This window comes from Chiloscyllium plagiosum, unplaced genomic scaffold, assembly GCF_037043375.1.
Source record: "Chiloscyllium plagiosum isolate Xiang-an unplaced genomic scaffold, Cpla_swu_hap1 HiC_scaffold_2, whole genome shotgun sequence".
In the NCBI taxonomy this organism is placed as follows: Eukaryota; Metazoa; Chordata; class Chondrichthyes; order Orectolobiformes; family Hemiscylliidae; genus Chiloscyllium; species Chiloscyllium plagiosum.
Window position 1 is genome coordinate 19,841,825 of NW_028270140.1, and position 18,029 is coordinate 19,859,853.

The following is an 18,029-nucleotide window of genomic DNA, read 5'->3' on the forward strand; positions in this document are numbered from 1 at the left end:
GGAATGGAATTTTCTTAATCATTCCTTTTTCAAGCCCCATTCATCGAATTATCTGATTTGTTATCTTATTAGTAGGCCATTGATGAGAGGAAGTGACACGACAGGAGGGTGTTAATTCTCTTTGCCTTGCTAGATCCACAGCAAAATCATTGACATCAATTAGCACTTGGAAGGACAGTAATGCGCAAGATTTGACAAATCATGCTTATGGCCTCATGCATTGGTCATGTCATGCAGCATACGTAAAGTTCATGATTTTGTGGACAATCCCACATATTGTGATTCCAGAAAGTTTTATTTGGCAGTTGTATACATGAAATGGAATTGCAATACACTTGAAAATGAAGCACTATTGAGCTGTGAAGGAAGAGCAGGGGAGTGAAGCTAATTTAAAGAGACCAACACAGTTGTGATGGACCAAATGATCATCTTTTGGTCTGTAAATTTACATGTAGTTTTATAAGTCAATCTTTCCAAATGATCATTCCATCTAGTCCATATGATATCCAAGGAGATGTGAGCACCTGGAATTCATAATGTGTATTGATGTACCAGGCAGTAGAACATGACGTTGTACAATAGTGTAAAGTGGGCTGTAGCAAATTGGAATTACTTCTTTCTCGTTTTGTTTTTTTTTTGTTGATAATGAGATGAAAAATTAGCCATTAGTTCCCATTCAGTCTCTTTTTGATACACCTCATTTATGGTACAAACATTGGGATAGAATGACAACAGATTTTCATTTTAAGACATGGTTGTCTCAAGCCTGAATTGCTTTAGTCAAAAGTTTCAGATCTAAAATCTTAGCAAAATAAGATAAACTGAAAACAAAAAATGCTGAAAATCACAGCAAGTCAGGCAGCATCCATGGAGAGAGAACAGGCTAACATTTCAGATCCGGTGAAGAGTTATCCAGACTTGAAATGTTAGCTTATCCTTTCTCCGTGGATGCTGTCTGACCTGCTGTGGTTTCCAGCATTTTTTGTTTTCAGTACAGATTCCAGAATTTACTAATTTGCTCCTGAACTAATATAAAGTTGTGAATGCTGATGCAAGTTAATTTAATGCTTGTTGGTACATGATTGATCATTTATTACCCCTGTTTATTTAAAAGTTCAAGAAGCAGCCCATCAATATGGACAGCATTGATTGGAACAATTGATGTAAGAAGAGGTACTGTCCAAACTATTGAAACAATTATCATCCATCCACAGTACCGACAAACCTCAAATGACTATGACATCGCAGTGCTGAAACTTTCATCCCCTCTGCTCTTTGAGGCTAACATCCAGCCAATTTGCCTTCCATCAAGTGACCATGTCTTCAATGCTGGGGACAGCTGCACCATCACAGGATGGGGGACTCTTGAATTTGAAGGTTAGTTCACAAACAATTTGATTTATTGTAAAGTTACAGATGTAACTAAATCTGTGGTAGTTGAATGTATATTAGCTTAGCGCTTGTTTCTGCTCTGATTGTACAAGATACAACAAAGCATTACTTTAATGTGCTTTTTCTTCACACTAAGTGAAGACATTGGGTAAAATTATTATCAAATGATGCATATAAACAGAAGTTCAAACTCAAAAGTATCCAAATTAGAACCATCAGGGTTAATTTACTAAATGACAAAATCAGACCCGATTGAGGCTATGTTCAGAGGGATACTAATTTTGTAATCTCATTATTGATGATTAAACGTTTGCACTTTTTAATTACAAGTCTGGCATTTTTCTCAAGGAATGAAATGAAAATCTACAAGCAATGGTACTATCTTAGCAGTCTAAATCAGCCTCCAACACAGTGATTTGTCTAAATTACACAGCCCATGGGTATTCAATTTTTCTCGTTATGGTTAGGTATTTTTCCCAATCCGTTCATGAATGTTATAATACACTTCTGGGGCAGGTGGGACTTGAATCTAGACCTTCAGGCCCAGAGATAAAGACACTACCATGGTGCCTCAAGACACCTTGATTCAGTTGATAAACTCATCTAAGTCATTAATAAAATCAGTTTAGATATTCTCACAAAAGAGAAAGCTTATGTAATTAAATTATTCAGCTTGAATGTTAGTTTATGATAACCAAATGGATCTGCATCAAATTGTTTTGCCTGCTAGTCAACAAATCATCCTTTATCATTTTTTTTGTCCGGTCTCAGGTGGCATCATCCACAAAAGCATCTTCCCATCCCCTCCCCTTTCAGCATTCTAAAAGTATCATACCCTGTGAGACCCTGAGACCACTCCTCATTCATGACTAACACTCACCCCCTCCTTTTTCCTAAGGCAGCTTCCCATGCTAGTACAAGTAGTGTAACATCTGACTTTCGTCTCCTCCCTTCTTACCATCTCAGGCCACAAACACACCTTCCAATTCAAATAGTGAATGAGTCATCTTTATTTCATTCTGTATGCTGCATTTGCTCTCAAATTAAAATTTCTTCAATTTCTCAGATTTCTTCAACAGTTTGCTGATGGACAATTTCCGCATTTGAATCTGGGACAAATATCCTGTAGTCTCTGTACATTTGACAAAATAGAATCATTTCCATCATATTTTCAACATCTCTAGGCAACACTTGACCTTGCCCCACAACTGATTCCAAACGGAATGATTTGATTTTGACAAACTAACTTTTTGCAAAATTTACCACCAAATTTGTGATCTGTCAAATAGTGCACTAGCATGTGTTCCTGTAGAATATCAATATTTGCAGCACAGTTGAGTCAGCACAAAGGGAGCTGGTGCATTCTTCTTTCATAAACTTGCATTCCGTAGAATCTGTGCAGTGTGAAAACAGGCCACTCAGCCCAACTAGTGTACACCAACCCTCTGCAGACATCCCACTTAGACCCATCCCCCTACCCTGTAACCCTACATTTCCCCATAGCTAACGCACCTGGTCTACACATCCCTCAACACGAAGCACAACCAAACCACAACTTGCACATCTTTGGACTGTGGGACGAAGCTGGAAAACCTGGTGGAACCCTCGCAGACACAGGGAGAACGTGTAAACTTCACAAAGACAGTTGTTGGAGGGTGAAATTAAACCTGGGTCCCTGGCACCATGAGGCAAGCAGTGTTATCAGCTGAGCCACTATGCTGTCCTTAGTTTAATGGTACATGTCACCTGGAACTAGGAAAGCAGAGATTTATTTGCCTTGATCCGTTAGTGGAACTTATCAATAACCATTGAGTAATGTGATCTTGTTAATATTGTTTGAATGTTTGACTCCATTACTGGGAGGCGATGCTACTGACAACTGAGGCATGGAGTAGGATGTCAGAGAAGGATATCCCCTTTAATCTGCTGAAATGAGACAGCTGCAAAAAAATTTGTTTGGTGGTGGCATCATGATGAAACTAGTGAAAATGATGGACAACTATCCACTGAGTATGGAAGCTAATGGGGTGAAAGATGAGGACATGGTTCTGGGAGGGAGGTGAAGCAGTGAGGGTAGAGGAGTGAGAAATGGATTGGATTCCATCTGAATGTTTGGACACGTTCTGGTTTCCCTTGCATTGATTCATGCCTGGACAAAGCCAAGATGAAGTGTTTTATATTATGGTGTGATCTGCCTTACACTCTGAATTGAACTGAGAAAATTCCGTTAGGAAAACAGACAACGTGACAGTTAGTGTTGAAATTTTAATTTAGTCTGTCTGGTTAGAACCTTGTGGGCTGCTTGTTAATGTTTCTAAGTTCAAAATATATAATGATTTTGTCTCCTTAAAGTTTCATCTTTAGCAGATATGACACTGTTACAACTAGGGAATAGCAACATCACTTCCATTTTCAAGCTGTGTAAAGTTTATCAGTCAGCATTGTTTGGTGTCCGTTCCCATTACCTGCAATAAACTTGTCACAAATAGCATTCAATCCAAAGATGATATCCGCTTCAACATTTCCATGTCATTCACTCAAGTAAACTTAAAAGAGCTAATGGAACTATTTCAAAGAACAGCAGGGGACTCTTTTTCTTACTGTTCTGCCAATGTGTATTGTTCAACCAGCAGAACATAATTCTTAAGAAGTGGTTTGTTCATTTATCTAAATGCTGCTTCAAGGAGTTTCTGTGGGTGAATTGCATACTGAATGTTCTACATTACAGCAGTTGGTATACTTTGAGATGCTTTATTCATTGTAAAAGGCTAAAGGCACAATATAAATGCAAATTAGTGAACTTTGAGATGATTTGTAGCTCAGGTTAAGGTTCAGGATGTAGGTTTGCTCACTGAGCTGGAAGGTGCATTTTCAGACATTTCGTCACCATATTAGGTAACATCATCAATGAGCTTTTGGATGAAACCGGCTTCATCCAGAGGCTCACTGATAATGTTACCTAGTATGGTGACAAAACATCTGAAAATGAACCTTCCAGTTCAGTGAGCAAACCTACATCCATAAATGCAAATCCTTAGGGTTAGTGGCAGATGTCTTTTTCCTAGTTGGGGGGGAGGGGGGGAGTTCAAGACTGAAGGTCACATTTTTAAAGAAAGTGGGAAAGAAATTTAAAAACTCTATGAGGGTTAATAGTTTTTCACACAGACGGTGGTACACGTGTGGAATGAACTTCCTGAAGAAGTGGTGGATGTGGACACAATTATAACATTTAAAAGACATTTGAATAGTACATGAATAGGAAAGGTTTAGAGGGATATGGGCCAAGAGCTGGCAGGTGGCACTAGTTTAGTTTGGGATTATGGTCAACAAAATGTGGAACTGGAAAGGCGCAGCTGGTCAGACAACATCGAAGGAGAAGCAAGGTGTGTTCAGGATGGTTTGGTTGGACTCAGGGGTCTGTTTCTGTGTTTCTCCAGGCTCACTACCACAAATCCTTCAAAAAGCAAATGTGGACATCATCGATGACAACACATGCAAGAACATCTATTCACAAGTTACTGAAAGAATGCTGTGTGCTGGCTTCTTAACAGGAGGAGTCGATTCCTGTCAGGTAACATTTAACCCAGTATTTTAAAATATTGAACAAAAAATATTCATACAGAATCAGTAGGTTTATAAATGGTGGTAGAGAGTGTAAAAGTGAGGATGCTATCCTCAACCTGGAGAGGTCACTGGCAGGACTCAGCTAAAACATTGCATTAAATTTTATGGGGAAGAATTGAGACACATGCACATGATGAAAAGTGGCTTCTGCACTATCAGTGTGACCTGTTTCACAATTTTACCACAGCAACCTCCGGATTGCTGGCCTGTTACTGTCCTTTTAAGGTTGGTGGACTGGATCCTCATGTTGTCAGCGAGCAAAAAAAAATGATCTGGGGACTAAGTGCGAGAGAGGGAATCCCTCCAAGGAGATTATTGGGACCAGGAGGCTGCCTTCACTGCTTACAGTCCCTCTTTGCCCCAGTTAACCTTCCCCAATCCTTTTGTTCAAGCTGCCTCTGAGAGGGAGCCACATTTAGCTGGGGAAGGGAGTGGAACAATAAAGGAGTCCCTGGTTGGATCTTAATTATAGAAAATATCTGCCTACCTCCTCATTGTATGTGACCTTTCTACATTTGGTTGTGCTGTTTGTGAATTACCTCAGTGGTAGGATGGCATCAAGGAACCAGTCCTGCATTCTACCCTACAAGTTTACTGGTGCCAGTAAAATCCTGGCCTGATTATGAGCAGGTCAGGAAGGATGTCAAGGCCTTAGAGAGCTTATACAGGAGATTTCCGAGAATAGTAATACAAAGCAGGCGTTCACTTATGTGGTGGTATTAGATCTTCTCCTTAGAACAGAAAAGTTTAAAGACATTTATTTAATGGTGGTAATCAACATGTAATTGGTTTTGATAGCGTAAGGGCCAGATGGAGTATCAAATTTTTCTGGTTACAAAGTTCCAGGAAAGTAAGGAAAGGGAGAGAGGTGGATTATTAACAAGGAAAACGTTGCAGTGATGCAAGGGAAAAGGATGTTCCTGAAAGGATAAAGGATAGAGATAATCAATAAAAGAAATGCAATTGCATTGTTTGGTGTAGATTATAGATCACCAATTAGTGAGACTTTTGTAGAAAAACAAATTTGCAATGGAATTACAGACATGAGCAAGATTAAGAGGGCCATTATGATGGAGAACATTAATTACCCAAATATAAACTGAATAGTAACTGTGTATGGAGCAAGGGTTAGGAGTTAGCAAGAGGATAGGAGCAAGAGTTCCGAAAGTGCAATCAGCAACATTTTGTACAGCAGTATGTTTCCAGTCCAAAGAGACAGAAGAAACAGCTGTACTTAGTTCATGGGAACATGGTAGACCAAATAGCTCAAGTATCGTCGGATAATGTAATTTGGGAAATGAACGCCCAAAGGGAAAACAAGTCCAGAGTCTTTGGATGACAAAAGAGAAAAAAATCAAGGCAAAGAAGAAATGGTGTGCTCATGATAGATGTCAGGGGGATAATACAATCAAGAACCAGGCTTAGAGGAGGATTGGAAAAGAAATTGAGAAGCAAAAAGAAAGTATGAGAATAGGTAGGCAACCAACAGAAACAAGAATTCAAATGTTTTCTGTCTGTACAAACAGGCAGTCCACAGGTTGTGAACATTCTGGAGTCTGTTTGCAAGTCAATTTGTATGCAAGTTGGAGCATAATGCAGGACAATATAAAAGAGCTATTTGTAAGTGTCGGAAATATTTATATGTCAGGTCTTTAAAATTACATCCCTGTATTGCATCATGTTCGCAAGTACAAATGTTTGTAAATCAGGCATTCATAAATCGGGGACCCCTGTAAATAGTGAAGGTTGGTAAATGGAAGAGTGGCAATAATTAGGAACCAAAAAGGGATTGTATGCTTGAGACAAGATAAAGCAGGGGGCAGTTCAGACACTTACAGGGTTTAATACTGATAAAGAGGCATCCTGATGAAGGGTTTATGCCGAACATTGATTCTCTTGCTCCTCTGATGCTGACCGACCTGCTGTGCTTTTCCGGCGCCTCGTTCTCGACTCTGATCTCCAGCACCTGCAGTCCTCACTTTCTCCCAGTGTGGATAAACGGTCTGCACCTAAAGTTTGACGCAGCCAGAACTGGGTGAGATGCACAGGATGAGAAGGGTAACAAGAAAAAAAGAAAGTGAAATTTGTAGAGGCAGTTCCCGTCTTTCTTAAACTCAAAGGTAGTAATAGAGGACTGGAGAATTACAAATGTTCAATGCTTGCTCAAAATAATTTGTAACATTAAGCTGAAAAACCAAAGGGCTATCAATTTACTCCACAGTGGAGGAATGCTTCAAGAATTTATAATTTGAGACAAATTAATAATCACTTGGGCAAATGCAAGCTAATTATAGTAATAAATATGGATTTGTTAAAAGCAAATCATGTTTCACTAATTGCTTGAGAGCTAACAGGTTGATGAGCAATGGCATAGACTCCAGATCAGACAAGTCATGACATCATACAGCACAGTAATAAACCCTTCAGTCCAACCACTCCATACCAAACATAATCCCAAACTAAACTAGTCCTGGTACATATCACTCCAAACCTTTCCTATTTATTGACTTATCCAAATGTCTTTTAAATGTTATAGTTGTACTCATATCCACCACTTCCTCAGAAAGTTCATTCCACTCGCAAACAACCTTCTGTGTAAAACATTTGCCCCTCATGTCTTTTTTAAATCTCTCTCCTCCTCACCTTAAAAATGTGTCCCCAGTCTTGATATCCCACGTCCTAAGGAAAAGGCAACTATCATTAATTTTATCTATACCCCTCATTATATACCTCTATAAGGTCACCTCCCAAACTCCTATGCTCCAGTGAAAAATATCCCAGCCTATCCAGCACTTCTTTATAACTCAAACCTTCCGTACCCGGTGACATCCTGGTAAATCTTTTCTGAACCTTCTCAACCTTAATAATATCCTTCCTATAACTGGGCGATCAGAACTGGGCACAGTATTCCAGAAGAGGCTGCATCAATGTCCTGTACAACCCCAACATAACTTCCCAACACCTACACTCAAAGGACTGAGCAGTGAAGGCAAACACCTTTTCAAAGAATTATGTACCTGCACCCTCACGTCCCTCTGTTCTGCAACACCACCCAAGACCATTTCATTAATTGTCTAAGCCCTACCCATGTTTCTTGTACCAAATGCAATAGTCGCATTTATCCAAATTGAACTCTATCTGCTAGTTTTCTGTAACATTAAAATAGTTTAATGATATGTGACATTACAATATAAAGGTGGCTCCTATGTCTGCAGTCACTCACTCTGTAGATAATGTACTGTCACATCAATAAGTACAGAACCCAGAATATATGTGCAGGTCTGTGATATTGTAGCATTGTAAGTAGTTAATATTGTTAATAAATTTCAAGACATTTGAAACCGGTATCTAGTCTTCATGGTACGCTAAACATTGCAACCGCAAAGCGCATTATGATAGCAGATGGGCATGAAATGCTAACAGTGGCAGCTAGTTAATGAGAGTGAATGGATGCTAAAGGCTGTGAGGGTGACAGCAGCATGGTAATTGTGAAGCATTCTTTTCCATTACTCTTCATTATCTACTCAAATTCAAAGATGAAGTTAATAACCAAGACTAAAGCACAGAACTGTAGCACAGTGATTCTGTCTCTCTATACCTCTTTAAAAAATGCTGAAAGGACTCAGATTAGAAAAGCAATCCTGGAACAGAACATAACTTAAAACACGAGAAAAGGAATGAGTGGATAGGTTGAGAAGGCAGTACTTGTGCTTAAAATAAGCAAAATTCTATTAGTAGTACACAAAATCCATTCACTCTAAAGTCAGGCCTCAAACAATGAAGCTCCACCTTCTAGATGACGTTGTTTTGTAACACGGAATCCAAGTTTAGTCTCACCAAACACAACAGTGCCCAATATTTCTTGAGAAAGGCAAGCTATATTCTGCAGGAGGACATTGAGCTAAAATGTGTAAGAAATCCGATCAGCCAGTCAAATACCAAGTACAACACAATTCTCCACAGCAAGAAGAAATAACCAAGGAAATAACATGACAACAATATAAGCTTCCAATGTTCCATCCATGACACACAATGATGTCAACAATGTTTAATAGGTAACCATACCATCACCGATTATAGACCTCAGTCAGGGAGTAAACGTGACCAATTTGACACACGACATTAGACGCCATAGAAATGCCAACCAAGTAATTCACACCAAAAGGAATGATATACATGGAATGCTAATATTGAGACTGGTGCCCATATAAATTGACCACTCCAATCCTGACCTCATTATAACCTTAATCTAAGCATGGGCGTAGAGCTGAACTCGAGCTGCAGTGGGAATGACCATCCTTGAAATCAAGGCAATCTTTAACTGAATGTGCCATCAAGGAACCTTAGCCAAACCAGAATTGGGACAACATTCTCCACTGATTGGAGTCCTATCTGGACAAAGGAAGGCGATTGTGTTTGTTGAAAGTCAATCATCAAAGCCGCAGGAGTCCCTCAGATTAGATATTTTTCTAATCAATCTGTGATAATCAGAAATAATATTATACACAATTGGAGCAGGTGGGATTTGAACAAAGGGTTCCTGGCTCAAAGGTCAGGACATTACCACTACACTAAAACAGCCACCAATTTATTCAGAGCCTCTTTCAGCTGTAAGGCTCCTTCTGAGGTCTGAACTCAGGATCTTCTGATTACAAGGTATGCATTTTAACCAACTAAGCCACCTAATTCCTCAGAGTAGTGTCCTCGACCCAAATATGTCCAGCTGCTTCATTAGTGATATTTTTCCCTCCCACTTAAGGTCAGCAATGGGCTGATAATGGAACAATGCTTAACATCATTCATGCCTCCTCCAACATCAATTGGAACACCAAAGACTTCACAGCACAATCCTGAGTCCATACATCATCCGAGACCAATTTGAAACTATTGGCAATTTTAAACGTGATGCAGTATTACATTTCAAAGATAATACCCAACCCAGCATCAACACTCCTCGTACAAAATTCATATTCCAGATGAGCTTGAACTAAACTTGGATGCTGTGGCATAAAACAACATAATCTGGAAAGTGGAGCATCATGATGAAAGGTGCAGGTCTGCTTTGTCTGTTTTTAAGGAAAGGTGGCATTATTTGTGTATTGTTAGATCCAAGGTGACGAAAGGGATGCCCACCCCAGATTCAGACCCTTATCACAACTTTTCAGGTGTCAAACCTCTTTTTCTAGACTAAGTATCAAGGAAGGGTATTGCTCCATACATCTTTACAGAATCACAGGAACTGACAACTTCTGGAATACCTTTGGCAAGATATTGTTTCCCAAGTTACAATTTGAATGTTACAGCCAGGACGTAACGTATTATGATGTAACCTGTGGAATAGAGACATAGAGTTATAGAGATGAATAGCACAGAAACAGACCCTTCCATCCAGGCTGATCAGATATCCCAATCCAATATAGTCTCACCTGCTAACACCTGGCCCATATCCCTCCAAACCCTTCCTATTCATATACCCATCTAGATGCTTTTTAATCTATATCTTTTAATGTTCTTTATTGTAAGTTTCAGTTTCTGTTTTTTCGAATTAGTAACTGGTGGGATTTCTTAGTGTCTGAAATCAATAATTAATTTATAAATATTTCTTTAGCCATTGTGTTTTTTTTAGGACTTTTTTTGGGCCTGACTTTAAAATGACTGAATTTTGTTCACCACTTTTGCTTATTGTTAAGCACAGGTGGGAACAGAAAGAGAAAGCGACAGAGTGTATGGAGTCAAGTAGAAAGATAAGCAGCAGGTTAGCATGTGTGCAGGGTTTAAGTTCGAGGCAGACTAGGAATGAAGCAAAAAGGAATGATAACTTAGGATATATCACTAGAGATGTTGGAAATCATGAGGATAAGAAAATTAGCATTCAGGCGCTTTACCTGAATGCTTATGGTATTCGTAACAAGGTAGATGAATTTACGGCGCAATCATCGTGAATGATTATAATGTGGTAGGGATCATAAAGATGTGGTTGCAGGGGGTTCAGGATTGGCGGTTAAACATCCGAGGATTTACAACTTATCAAAAAGACAGGGAGGTGGGCATAGGAGGTTAGTTAAAAATGAGATTAAAACTATGGCACTGAATGACATAGGGTCAAGATGGTGTGGGGTCTGTGTGAGTGGAGTTGAGGAACCACAAAGGCAAAAAAACCATAATGGGAGTTGTGTACAGACCTCCCAGCAGTGGTCAGGATCAGGTGCGCAAAATGTATCGGGAAATAGATAGGGCAATATCAGAAAGGCAAGGTCACGGTGATCATGGGGGAATTCAATATGCAAATGGACTGGGTGAATAATGTGGCTGGTGGATCCAAAGAAAGGGAATTTATGGAATGCTTACAGGATGACATTTTGGAACAGCTTGTGATGGAGCCAACAAGGGAGCAGATTATTCTGAACTTAGTGCAATGTAATGAGCCAGACTTTATAAAAGATCTTAAAGTAAGTGAACACTTAGGAGGCAGCAGTCATAATATGGTAGAATTCAGTCTGCAATTTGAAAGAGAGAAGGCAAAATCGGACGTAATGGTGTTACAGTTTCATAAAAGTAATTACAGGAACATGAGAGAGGAACGGATGAAAATCGACTGGAAGCAGAGCCTAGTGAGGAAGACAGCAAAAACAACAATGGCAGGAGTTTCTGTGTGTAATTGAAGTCACTGTACAGAGATTCATCCCAAAGAAGAGAGGGGAGGGGTTAGTCAGCCATGGCTGACAAAGGAAGTCAGGAAATGTATCAAAGAGAAAGAGAGAACCTATAAAGTGGCCAAGAGCACTGGGAAATCAGAAGATTGGGAAGACTACAAAAACAAACAGAGGATAACAAAAAGAGAAATACGGAAGGAGAGGATCAAAAATGAAGGTAGGCTAGCCAGTAATATTAGAAGTGATAATAAAAGTTTCTTTCAATACATTAGCAGCAAACGAGAGGCAAAAGTAGACATTGGGCCATTCTAAATTGATGCAGAAAGGCTAGTGCTGGGAGATAAGCAAATAGTTGAAGAACTTAATAAGTACTTTGTATCAATCTTCACAGTGGAAGACATGAGTAATATCTCAACAATGAAGGAAAGTCAGGGGCAGAGTTGAATATGGTAGCCATTACAAAAGAAAAAGTGCTAGAAAAGCTAAAAGGTCTAAAAATTGATAAATCTCCTGGCCCCAATGGACTACATCCTAGGGATCTGAGGAAGGTGGCGAGGTAATAGCGATGCATTTGTTGTGATCTTTCAAGTCACTGGATTCAGGAAAAGTCCCAGATGATTGGAAAATCCCTGTTGTAACCCCTTTGTTCAAGAAAGGATCAAGACAAAAGATGAAAAATTATAGGTCAAATAGCCGAACCTTGGTTGTTGGTAAAATTCTAGAATCCATCGTTAAGGATGAGATTTCTAAATTCTTGGAAGTGCAGGTTCAGATTAGAACAAGTCAGGATGGATCTAGTAAGGGGAAGTCATGCCTGACAGACTTGTTAGAACTTTTTGAAGAGGAAACAAGTAGATTAGACCAGGGAAATCCAGTGGATGTTATCTATCTAGACTTCCAAAAGGCCATCGATAAGGTGCCTCATGGGAGGCTGCTGAGTAAGGTGAGAGCACATGGTGTTCGAGGTGAGCTATTGGCATGGATTGAGGATTGGCTGTCTAACAGAAGGCGGAGAGTTGGATAAAAGGTTCTTTTTCGGAATGGCAGCCGGTGACACGTGGTGGCCGGCAGGATTCAGTGTTGGGGCCGCAGCTGTTCACTTTATATATTAATGAGCTGGATGGAGGGACTGGGGCAGTCTAGCAAAGTTTGCTGATGATACAAAGTTAGGCGGACAGGCAGGTAGTACTGAGGAGGTGGGGAGGCTGCAGAAAGATTTAGACAGTTTGGGCGAGTGGTCCAGGAAATGGCTGATGAAATTCAACGTGAACAAATGTGGGTCTTGCACTTAGGAAAAAAGAAATAGTGATGGATTATTTTCTAAATGGTGAGAAAATTCATAAAGCCAAAGTACAAAGGGATCTGGGAGTGCTAGTCTAGGAGTTTGAGTCCGTGATTAAGAAAGAGAATGCAATCTTGTCATTTATCTCAAGAAGGTTGGAATATAAAAGCAGCGATATGCTTCCAAGACTTTATAAAACTCCAGTTCAGTCCCATTTAAAATACTGTGTCCAATTTTAGGCCCCACACTTCAGGAAGGTTCGCACGGATGATCCCTGGAATGGTAGGCCTAACATATGACAAACAGCTGAGGATCCTGGGATTGTAGTCATTAGAGTCTAGAAGGTTGAGGGGAGATCTAATAGAAATTTACAAGATAACGCATGGCTTAGAAAGGGTGGACACGAGGAAGCCGTTTCCATTAGGCAAGGAGACTAGGACCCGTGGGCACAGACTTAGAATTAGAGGGAGTCAATTTAGAACAGAAATAAGGAGACATTTCTTCAGCCAGAGAATGGTGGGCCTGTGGAATTCATTGCCACAGAGCGCAGTGGAGGTCAAGAGGTTAAATGTCTTCAAGGCAGAGATTGATATATTCTCGATCTCATAAAGAATTAAGGAATACGAGGAGAGTGCGGGTAAGTGGAGTTGAAATACCCATCAGCCATGATTGAATGGCGGAGTGGACTTGATGGGCCAAATGGCCTTACTTCCACTCCTACATCTTCTGGTCTTATGGTCTTAAACCCATCAAGGTGTTGGATCCAGACACTCTGGCATAAATATTGTATGATTGTGTTTGGGTAATGTACCAGGCTGCGTTTTGGTCACTATACATTTGATTTGATTTATTCTAGTCATGTGTACCAAAGCACAGCAAAAACCTTTGCTTTTTGAGCAGTACAGGCAGATCATGGCAAACAAGGACATACAGGTCATAGGGTGCTTAGACAGCGTGAAGCATATAGGTGATACTGCACAGCAGATGCATAAAGCATAACCAACAGACAGTTCATTCGCCAGTCTAATAATGGCCAAGAAGAAGCTGTTCCAGAACTTGTTGGTGCATGTGTTCAGCTGTTCAATTTCATTTCAATATATAGAAGGGTGTTTTGGAATTAATGGGACACTATATCAACTATTTGTTTGAAAAAAAATCATTACCTTTGTAACATAAGTAGATGCTTTGGTTTATTTTGTTTTGTTTTCATTTCCTTATTTAATAAACTTCTGTTTAATTGTTGAAGCAAAATCTGCAGCATTGCATGCTTATATTTCAGCAAGAGGACACTAATGCCGGGAGAGTGAATAAGGTCATTGATAATCTTCCTACCTAACTGCATTCTACCAGAGGGATGAGAATGCATTGACCTGGGTAGCAACCTCGGAGCAGATTGTCACGGCCGGGTACTGGGGCCTCCTCTGCTAGTTTTCCAGAAAGAGAACTTGCGTTTATGCACCACCCCACTCAGTAGGGCCTCCAGACCCCGGCCTGCAAAGTGCACCGTCACACTTCCCTTGTTTCCTACATTCAGGGTGAATTTCAGGAATTGTGCAGGGCAGCTCCAGACTCATATTGCTTGCCTGTGTGCACAATGGCCTTTTAAAGATGGCAGGAACACCAAGGATTCTGGTCAATTCCAGATACTCCATCAGTTGTTCTGGGTGTGTGTTAAAATGGGGCTAGAATTGGATGAGAGGAATATGGGTGAGTAGGTACGAAATGAGAAGAGTTTGGTAGGATATGGTGAGAGATCACATGAGGCTTCGCGACACAAAACCCTCTGAAAAGCTCAATGAGACTACCACGCCGGCAAATGATCATTAGATATAGGAACTGGAGTTGGCCATTCAACCTTAAGGCCTGCTCCACCATTCAGTAGGAATATGGCTGATCAGATATTCCCCATGTCCTCTTTCCTGCATTTCTTCACAACCTTTGATTCCTGTACTGGTCAAGAATTTATCTATTTCACCTTTAAAGATACACAAGCTCTGCCCAAATAGCTGTCAGCGGTAGGTAGTTCCAAAGACTCTCAAACCTCTGAGAGAAGACATTTCTCCTCATCTCAGTCTTAAAATGGCTCCCCTTAATTCTTAAACCATGCCCTCTGCCAATAATCTATATGCAATATTGATTTTGTTTTGTTTTTATCCCAGGGTGACTCTGGAGGTCCATTAGCCTGTATGCAACCTGATGGAAAGTGGTTTCTTGCTGGAATCGTGAGCTTTGGTTTTCAATGTGCCAGACCTGGTTTCCCTGGAATCTATGCCCGGGTAACAGCTCTGCGAGACTGGGTGCAGGAGCAGACTGGAGTGTAAATGGTTCCAATGAGAAATGGTCCAATTTGTACTGTTCCTGGATTAATGAACATTCTCCATTCATGAATTATAAGTTGATTCCTATTCACTATTTATTATTGTGTAGTGATGCACCACTGCTGCATTATCAGAAAACAATGTGATTTTACTTTTTAGACCTGTGTTTTCAAATTTGGATGGGATTTTACCACGACTGAGAGGAATGGGGGAGCAGGAAATGTCATGAAAAGTTGTACCAGGAGGGCTTCCCAACACAATCTACAGCCAGGGAAAACTCCCAGTGGCAGGACCAGCTGGACCGTGTGTGGCTAGCCAATTTAAATTCATACAGGCATGAGGAGCAGCCACCCCAAACACACAAAGGAAGTCTGCAAAGGGTGAGTTTCATGAAGGCATCATCCATGCAATGTCCCAGAGGATCATCAGAGCTGGAGGTTGGGGTGTTTTGGTCGCATGCAACAAATATGTCCGCCCAGCTCAAATCAACCATCCGGCAGAGCATGCCTGTTAATCTCATCAGAATTTTAACTTAAACCTTACCTTTCCAACGCCTCACAATCTCGAGTTGCCTCAACAATGCCCACTTTGTCAAGTGAGCTCAGACCTAGCCAGCAGGAATGAGAAGCTGCCCTTATGAATGATGTGTCTGGGGGAGCCAAACAGGAGGCTGCCTCCCGGAAAGAGTCTGAGCCAAAGCTCTCTGTTAGCTCGTGCGGGGCTCTGGATCCACGCCCAACCCATCCTGACAGCTGGGTGAGGATCCAAAATCCCATGGCAAAATCCTGCCTGTTACTCTTGAGTGATGTGAAAACGTGTCAGTGAGGCATTCATAACCCCAATAATCTTTTTCACAAGTAGACATTTTTGCTCATAGTCTTCAATTCCTGGGCTTTTTGTTTTTGTGGATATTACTAAATTAGAGAATGAGGTTACATTTAAAATGAGCTCTAAATCAATGAGTGATATTTGAGAGTGACATTTCTCAGCCCTTGTGATTAGTTTGTGTTCACCTTGTGCACTCCCCAACTCCTTCGCCACAAAGTTGAGTGGCTGAACCTTCAGCTGCCTGGGGCACTAACTACAGAACTCCCACCCCGAACAAAGGATGTTCAGAACATTTAAATGCAACTCAACAGTTGTCGTCCTCAACCTTTGCACAAGTGTATGTCACCATTATGGGTTAGAGTTTGTAATCTCCCACCAGTGGACGTGAATACAGAAAGGAGTGAGGGACATGTTAAATCCAGCGTGTGACCTGTCCCTGCCTACCCACCCACCTTGATTTTAACAGCGATAGAGATGGTACTGGGTACCCTGCTGTCCAACAGTGAGCCACCACAGGCCCTTCACTGGGGAACCAATACCCACTCAATAGCTTCATCCTGCCACTATGGAGATAGAACCAGCAGCTTTTCCTGCATATAGGCTCATGGGGCACGGGAAGGAGGTCCATCCTTAATGTGCTTCCCAGGGCTCATCAAGCCATCCCTCCTAAGGAGACAACACGCCACTCACCCTGCCCGCATCCCTCTGACTTCCTGTCACTTCATTATGTCCTTTCAAACACTGGTTTAGAAAGCTTTGATCTGTTCCCACCTTCCAACCTTAACATTAATTTGTTGCACGATGCCTGTTCTTCCGCCAAGATCACACGCCTCAGAGAACTAAACATGCCAATGTCTAATCCAATTCATTCTGCTGCAAATGGCTGGTGAGCTGACCATCCTTCCCTCCTCCTGTTGCACTGCCTGCACCTTTTAAGTATATAGGTCGTTCTGCTATAATGCGCGTTTCATTAATGCGAGAAATCTGTAACGCGATTGACAAATTCGGGCCACTGTTTCTAAAGCACAAACTTTTAAAACATGTGTTGGCTGTAACGTGATTACATCGCCAATGCTTTAAGCGCTGTTCCTAAAGTACAATTTCTCTGTAATGTAGGGTTGCACAAGAACGTAACCATTGTGTTATAGGAGAACTACCTGTAAAGCAAAAGTGAACAAAAACAGAAATTGATGGAAAACCTCATCAGGTCTGGTAGCATATGTGCAAAGAAAGCAGAGTTATCTTTTCAAGTCCAGTGACTCTTCATCAGAATCACTTTGAATCTCAGGGAAACTTGCACAGTACTCTTTTAGTTATTTTATCACTGCTCTCAATGGTATGTAAAAATGCAAGAAAAATAATACTATCTATGAATAAAAAGATACGGTGGCAATATGCAAAACCAATTAATCATTACTGTCTTTCATGATGGTGTTAGTAAGTTGAATTAACTTCATTGTAAAGAACGAACAGATTTTCAAGAATAAACTGAATAAAAAACAAATGTGAAAATAAGCAAAACCGCAGTTAGGCGGTAGTGAAAAAAATTAAACAGGAGTGTCAGAGGTTCTGTTCACTCTGAGAGCTGGCTCTGAGAGAGCTGGATCAGTGTCAGGGACTTTCCATCTGTGTCAGGGACTGACTCTGACTGGGCGGGCGTGCCACAACACAATAAATAGGTCCAGGCAGCGGGCCGTGGAGGGGATCATTAGGGCCGACTGCCTGCCCCTCTTCCGCGGTTACGTTAGAGCCCGGGTGTCTCTGGAAAAGGAGCATGTGGTGTCCACCGACACCCTGGAGTTGTTCAGGGAGAGGTGGGTGCTGCAGGGAGTGGAGTGGATTATTTCCCCCTCCAACTCTATTTTGATTTAATCCCTGCCCTCCCCCTTCACTGTTTGATCACACAGCACTGCCCTTTGATGTGAAGGGCAC

General features: G+C 41.0%; 1 protein-coding gene across 3 annotated transcripts in view; it reads left to right on the forward strand.

Annotated features, from left to right (window-relative positions):
• The window catches only part of LOC122558334 (transmembrane protease serine 11C-like), a 48,551-nt gene extending 33,186 nt beyond the window's left edge, over positions 1 to 15,365 (forward strand). For all 3 annotated transcript variants that reach the window (XM_087995112.1, XM_087995118.1, XM_087995121.1), the window contains 3 exons: positions 1,115 to 1,377; positions 4,830 to 4,963; positions 15,111 to 15,365. In XM_087995112.1, coding sequence (XP_087851238.1) covers positions 1,115 to 1,377; positions 4,830 to 4,963; positions 15,111 to 15,272 — 559 coding nt within the window. In that variant the 3' untranslated portion in view covers positions 15,273 to 15,365. The remainder of the gene's footprint in view (positions 1 to 1,114; positions 1,378 to 4,829; positions 4,964 to 15,110) is intronic.
• Positions 15,366 to 18,029: the final 2,664 nt, after the last annotated feature.